The sequence below is a fragment of the Lycium barbarum genome, chromosome 11 (assembly GCF_019175385.1).
Source record: "Lycium barbarum isolate Lr01 chromosome 11, ASM1917538v2, whole genome shotgun sequence".
Lineage (NCBI taxonomy): Eukaryota > Viridiplantae > Streptophyta > Magnoliopsida > Solanales > Solanaceae > Lycium > Lycium barbarum.
This window is the reverse complement of record NC_083347.1, coordinates 104,282,539-104,290,073: the sequence shown is the minus strand read 5'-3', so window position 1 is coordinate 104,290,073 and position 7,535 is coordinate 104,282,539. Positions and strand designations below refer to the sequence as shown.

The 7,535-nt window shown below is 35.5% G+C and overlaps 1 protein-coding gene across 1 annotated transcript; it reads left to right on the top strand.

Annotated features, from left to right (window-relative positions):
• Nucleotides 1–2,033: 2,033 nt before the first annotated feature.
• LOC132617393 (red chlorophyll catabolite reductase, chloroplastic) lies at nucleotides 2,034–6,355 on the top strand. Its single transcript, XM_060332384.1, has 2 exons — nucleotides 2,034–2,395; nucleotides 5,611–6,355. The coding sequence occupies exons 1-2, from the start codon at nucleotides 2,057–2,059 to the stop codon at nucleotides 6,220–6,222; spliced, it is 951 nt and encodes a 316-aa protein (XP_060188367.1). The 5' UTR covers nucleotides 2,034–2,056; the 3' UTR covers nucleotides 6,223–6,355.
• The last annotated feature ends 1,180 nt before the right edge of the window (nucleotides 6,356–7,535 follow it).

The following is a 7,535-nucleotide window of genomic DNA, read 5'->3' as shown; positions in this document are numbered from 1 at the left end:
GTATGCCGGACCCGACATATACTTATTAAGGAATTACCAAATTTATGTCGGACCCGGCATGCTCATGCCTTATGGGCAGACTTGGCATAAGTATGTCGGGTCCGGCATAACTTTGGTAAATCCTTAACAAGTTTATGCCGGTGGGGGCATACTTTTAATGGACAAACTTTTATGCCGGACCCGGCATAAACTTGTGAAGGAATTACCAAAGTTATGCTGGACCCGACATACTTATGCCAAGTCTGGCCATAAGGCATAAGTATGCCGGGTCCGACATAAGTTTGGTAATTCCTTAACAAGTTTATGCCGGTGGGGGCATACTTTTAATGGGCAAACTTTTATGTCAGACCCGGCATAAACTTGTGAAGGAATTACCAAAGTTATGCCGGACCCGACATACTTATGCCAAGTCTGCCCATATGGCATAAGTATGCCGGGTCCGGCATAACTTTGGTAATGCCTTCACAAGTGTATGTCGCTGGGGGCATAGCGAAATTTAAACTCTGCCTTGCGATTTTTTTTTAAAATTTTGACTGTGTAGGGGTTCGAACCTGGAATCCATGGGGTTTAGCCGAAGGGCAAAATTTAAAGATTTCAAATATGAGGAGAAAAAATTAAAGACCACCCCAAAAGAAGGGCAATTCTGCGAATTGCCCCTTCTGTTTCTTGAGCCAGCTAGATCTGGTCATTCTTTCCTTGTTTGGGCTTTATCATCTTCTTTGAGTTCAACTTTCCTTGGCAATTATCTCTGGTTTTTGTTTGTTTTGATCCTACAATGACATTCACAATGATAGTCTAATCTTTGATACATTATCATCATTATAATGCTAACAATCTCTCCCCTTTCTATGATGACAATTTCGCATAAAAAGGATTGATTAGATACGTTCACTTCTTGTGTATTATTTCTCTGAATAGGTTGCCCCCTTCCTCTGAATACCTGTATGGCTCCCCGTTAATGTAATAAAATTACATACATTAATGTCTATTTATAATCATTCCTCTAAAAGTCAAAATATTTGAAAGCAATAAAATGGAACCTACTCTTGTATACTCTGTAGGTTCTGTTTTTCATTAAAGCAATAGTCAATGCTCTACCTTATATAAATCAATGAACTGTACATAATAATTGGAAGAATTTTTTTCTCTCGTGCTTTGCTTTATATTTACATTTTATCAAATATTTAATTTTAAAAGTAATAAAATAAAATAATATATATATATATATATATTATTTAATTATAATAAAATAATAAATGTCTTTTATGAAAGTATGTATAAGGAACTATTTTAATTTATTAATTTAATGTCACGATTGTGGGGTTAGCCGTTAGGTAGGAGGAAAAATAATTTTTAAAAATATTTTTCAGAAAATAAGTTCACCTTGTGTTTGGTTGCCAAAAATATATTTACGAAAAAGGAGGAGAATGACTTTCCTCTTGGGACGGAGGTAAAATTTCTACCAAACTTTTGTGCAACTATTCTAATCAACACGTGAATGTTGTTATCAATCTCTAAAACCCAAAGATTTTGCAAAAACAGTATCCAATTTGTGAATACTATTATTATCTTCAACAGATACTTTTTCTATAAAATATTCTACACTTCAATAATATGTCAAAAATATTTTCAATTTATTAACTGGCAAAGTATATCGATTAGCCTTCAGATTCGTCAGTGAATTTCATTTAGACTCTTAAAATTATAGCCTTCCTCCGATTGAGCACTTAAACATATGGTATAATTTTTCTATTAGATATTTTCGGCTTAAATTTTTAAAAAAGATTATGTATCTGTTCTCAAACATACATTATGTAGATAAATTTAAGTGATCACGTCATTTAACTATACTTTTAAATCGTTAAGCTTGTTGTATAAAGAAAAAAATATCATATTTTGTACAGTTAACTTAATTACGTAATATACGCTCGAAAATACATGTTTTTCCAAATTTGATCAATCAAATGTGATTTGAGACTGGAAAGAAGTCCCCACACGTCACGTTCCTTTGCTTTCCAAAAAGCAAAGAGATAGCAGTAGACATGGCAGTCCTGTTATGGCTGCTATTCCACTCTTCTCTTCCCAATTTTCCACTTCAATTCTCACGCTATTACCACTCCCTTCTTCTTCTTCTTCTTCTTCCCTCAGAAAACGTTTCTCTTGTTCTTCATTGTCAAGTTCCATGGAAAATGAAAGTCAGTCGAAATTCAAGGAATTTCCTTATGTTTCTGTTCCACATAGGGAATTAATGGTGGGACTTGTATCGACTGTTGAGAATAGGCTTGGAACATCTCTGCTTGCTTGTAGTCTGCCTGAGAATGTGCAGTATTTTGAGAATGAAACTGGAAGTGCACATGCTTCGCTCTATGTCAGATCTGGAAACTCCTCTTCTCAGGTACTACTGATCTCTGTTACTCCCTTCACTTTAATTTCTATGTCTTACTTGCCTTTTTAGTCTCTTTTAGACATAATATCACTCCTAATTTTCTAGGAGCGAGTAATTTATTAAGGGGCGTGCATAAGCTAAACGCGTCACTTATTATGAAACGGAGAGAGTGATACTCCGTCTATCTCAATTCCTTTAAGGGAAAATAAAACTTTTAAACCTTGTGCTCTAAAATGAGGCAGACATATTTTTGTGTACCATAAATCATCTCCTTACGGGTAAATTAAAAAGTTTAAAATTAAATTGTTATTAAATATATAAAGATGCCATTCTATATTTAAGACCGATTAAAAAGAAAAGAGTGTCACATAGATTGAAATGGAAGGAATGACTTTTTCAATTCCAACATTTCCATGTCATATTTAAGACCCCAATATTCAAAATTGTGTTTTATATTCCTATGTTCCTAGTCAAACTAAGACAGATAAATTAAAAAGGATGAAGTACTTATTATATACTCAGTCATGTCTACATTTGCGTTGTGTCTATTCAAATCAGTTGTATCATATAAGTTAAGGATCTACGTTATATACTGGATAGTAGTAGAATAGGACAGTGGAAATTTGGTGTGCATATAACTAATTAGGTGCGGCATTTGGCTAAGTTAAGAAAGACATAGTCACTCTCATTGTTTGCTCGTGCTTGGTTGAATATCTTTACTTCAACATTCAGGCAGAAATCACATTGTCGTAATGCTTCGTTTTGATTAAACAGTGTAGTTTAACATATCAGTTAAATGCTTGTAAGAATATACATAAAACTTAAACTCTTACATTAATTGTCTATTTAGAAGCAGATGCGTGCTTAGTACTGCTGTCTGTACCACTACTATTTTGTAAATGTTGTTTTGGTTGAAATATATAGTAATTTTCAAAATACTACTCCATATACGTAAATGGTGTATGGAATTTGTGGCGGGAGAGGAATTCATATAAGGGGATTCAAACAAAAAAATCTTATGCCATGGGGATTCGATAACTTATTTATATGTAAAAACACACAATAATTTTCCATGGTGCACAAAGCATACCTATTTACGTAGTATAATTTTTAATTGAACCTCCTTGCACCCTCTGCCTCTGCCCCTGTTTGAAATGTCCTGGAAGGACAATGAGGAAGCTTGACTTGAACAACATCCACAGAAATGCTCTTAATCCAACCCGAGTTCCAGGCAACCACATAAAGCAAGATTGACACTTGAGTGAATAGATTGTCCTTCTCAGCCCATTTCACTTGATTCTATGCTGTTGCCTCCAATAGGTTGTTTGTATTGCTCCTATGTGTGAGAAAAAATGCGCTTATAGTTTTCATATAGTTTTGTCCTGTTAGGCGGTTATCCTCCAATGTGGATGATATCACTGCTATCTTGCACATGGTGAAGACGATAAAGAAAACAAGAAAATCATCATGTATAGGATAATGATTGAGAAAGTTCTTACTATAACTCTGATAATCTAATTTTAGTGGATTTGGCTTAAACAGAGGAGTTAACACATACCAAATGTGCTTATGTAGATTGACCTTTGTAATCAGTATGCTAATTATATTAGTCATTTAATTGTTGTAATTAGCATGAGTTGAAATGCCAAATACTTGTTTGTACAAGGTGCTCAGAGGAATTTAGAAGAGAAACAAATCTATTTCTATTACTCTGTGACTTTGTCCATAGGCTGCTGATTCCAACCAATGATGTTAAACAAGGTTTTTATCAAATCTGCTTCTTTTGTCCCAATGACAAATTGGGCATTTCTTGTTCAAACTATCTAGCTTGCACTTACTAGTAAATAGGAACAATTTTAGAGATCTTAAAATTCATTTTGGACATGGCCCTAATTCTGTAGATGAAACAAGAGCCTCTTAATTCTATAATAGGTTCTTCAATCAGTGGTTAGTATTCAAATCGGCACAATCCAAATGGCAAATGTAAAAATAGCCTAGCTAACAGCTCGATTCAAGTATTATCCTTGTGCATAATTTGTAGTCTTCTGCACTTGTGTGAGCTTCTTTCACCTGATGCCTTTTTGGGGAAGTTATACATAAGGATTGCAAAAGCATGGCGGAGATAGTTAGTAGGAAGTCTTGAGGAACATCAAGTTAGTTCATCAATCTAATCTTCCTATGCTTGTTCATTCTTGAATTTGGATCTGGCTTCTATTCATGTATTCTTGTCCCCTACTCTACCATGGGTACTTGGCCCCCAAAAGGGATTGCGGTTTTAGATCCTTGGGAAATCCCTTTTATTAATACCTTATTCCCCTTTTATCCGGAGCTGCCATAACTTGGGCTCATTGTGCTATACTCGCGAGGAAGGAAAAACGAGCAGTTTATGCTTTAACAGCTACCCTTTCACTGGCTCTAGTGTTCACAGCCTTTCAAGGATCTCAGAAGATGAAATTTTAGTGAATTGTCATCTACTGATCCCATCTTTTATGGAGTCAATCTTCTTTGATTGTACAAGAATATGTGGAGCTCGGTATGTCTGCAAGCACAAGAGAACGGTAGTTTGTTGATATTATTACAGTATTTCTGCTTAGGGTCGCTCTGGTATCGTAAGAATCCTAAAGACCGGGTGACTGGACATGTTGCTTCTTTGCTAGTTCGCTTGAGTGGATCAAAAACTTCCTATGCCTCTGCTTAATAATAGTTCATAGCGCCCGTTTGGATTGGCTTATAAGTTGCTGAAAACAGCTTATAAGCGCCCGTTTGGATTGGCTTATAAGCTGTTTTCAGCTTTTTTTAGTGTTTGGCTGGCCAGCTTAAAGCCATTTTGTGCTTAAAATAAGCCCAAAAAAATAATTGGGCCCGTTTGGCTTAGCTTATCTAAAGCAGCTTATAAGCCAAAAAATAAAATAAAAAGTTGGGGTAGCCCAATTTTTTTTTTTTTTTGGCTTATAAGCTGCTTTTTTTAAGCCCATCCAAACATGCTCATAGTTAATAGTTCCATTGACTGCTTTGCAGATTTTCATTAAGTCTTGTTTCTTTTTGTGATTTAAGGTTCTGTTTCTAACACGTCTAATAAAAGATGAACTGGGAACACACAGTAAATGATTTCAACTTTTGCAGTAGTTGAGACTTGTGAAGTTGTATAATAAAGTGGTTCTTGTAATTCTAGTACCATCTGCAGTACATGCAAGGTAAACTTTTTCCTTTCTAAATTGTTACAGGTTGATTTCATACTTGGTAGTTGGGTTCACTGCAACTTACCCACAGGTGGAGCCTTAAACATAACAAGCCTTTCAGCCTATTTAAAACCTTCAACTGATGCACCAAACTTCTTAATCGAAGTCATCCGCAGCAGCCCAACATCTCTCATCCTCATTCTTGATTTACCTCCGCGGAAGGACCTCGTCCAACATCCCGATTACCTTAAAGCCTTTTACGAGGAAACACAATTAGACAAACAAAGACAACTTCTCGAGAACCTACCCGAGGTGAAGCCTTACTTCTCTTCGTCTTTGTATATTCGAGCTCTTGTCTCTCCATCGGCTATCTTGGTTTCTATAGAAACCGAACCTTCCGAGGCCACTCGTATTGATGAGATAATTCGGGATCATATAAGTCCTGTTGCTAAGGTAACGTTGGATACATGGTTGGATCTGTGTGCTTGTGCTGAGAGGAGATTAACGGATGATGAAAGTGCAGATTTGGGGCAGAGAGATGGAGTAATTAAGAATAAGACTATTGAGATTGATCTTGAATCAAGCTTCCCTAGGCTTTTTGGGCAAGAAGTAGCGAACCGGGTTTTAGGAGTACTAAGGAAAATCTACAATGCTTAAATCTCTTACTTCTGCAGCTGTTGATTTAGAATTTTTAAGGTAACTATTGTATGTAATCTTGTTAATTCTTCAACTATTGTACATTTAAGAAGATGTAAACTGAGAGTAATTATAAAAGTTTCATTCTTCTGTTTGTCTCCTCCCTAGACTGTTTGACATGTGTGTATTGATCCAAGTGCAAAAACAATGTGCTGCTTACTAGGATCAATATATATTTGTTGTACTAGTGGTGTCTGGGCGAGCTTGCGCACACCTCAGTTATTAGGATTTCACTTGTTGATTTTGAAACTCAACGATAATAATTATTTCTCAGTTACAGGTGGGCTGAAAAGTGGTTATTTATGATTCTTTTTCCGAGAGATCTATACTTCTTTCTTTCCATTTAGAGATGCTCATGGTATGGTACAATACGACTTTGAAAATTTATGTTCGGTAAACTTTGATTGTATTAAAATATTATATCATTGTCATATCAGATTAATTTGGTATGATTTGATATTTTTAAGTTCTATTTCGGTCAGTGCAGTACGTTAAGCTAGTAACTAAGGTTTGTGTTCGACTTCAACTTATATGCCGTGTAGAATTATGACTTCGACAATATTAGAACTCCTTCATGCCTTTTTTTTTTTTGCTAATAAACCGTGAATATTACCATTAAACCAACAAACATGTACACCTAATGAGCACCTCAAAAGAACTAACTGTCAATTCCTTAATGCCTCCAAGAAAGAAAACAGACTAGTTACAAAATTTCATGTCCAAACAGGAACAAAGGCAAACTAATGACAAAACTTCTGAATAAAAAAACACATGTATGTACTCTCTTACAGTTCTTCATGTGGTCAATCATTTCTTTAATTTCCTTCTATATTTGTGTAACTATAATCTCTTTTATCTACAGTTTTTGCTTGGAATTGCTTTCAAGTTCTTGCTCTCCATGTATGCTAACCATGGTCCCAAATCTGTTCTTTGGTCCAACATAGGCCCAAAGGTGTAAGAGAATATGTTGCTAGTTCTACCATATGGCAGTTGCATTCTCCTTCTTGAATTGTCTTCTGTGTATGTCTTTTATCCGCAGTAGACATTGATCAAAACCTCTTCTGTGAATTTTAATTCTAGACAAAGTTCTCTAAATCCTCCTTTTAAGTTAGAGAACCAGCTACATTGAGAGAATAGATGAGTTTGGGTTACAACCTGTGCCTCACATAAACAACAATGCTCATCTTCTGTGTGAGTCTATAATCTGAGCAGTCTCTCCTTCGTCATTAACGTACTTTGATTGGCTAGACACAAAACAAATCTGTGTCTAGGTA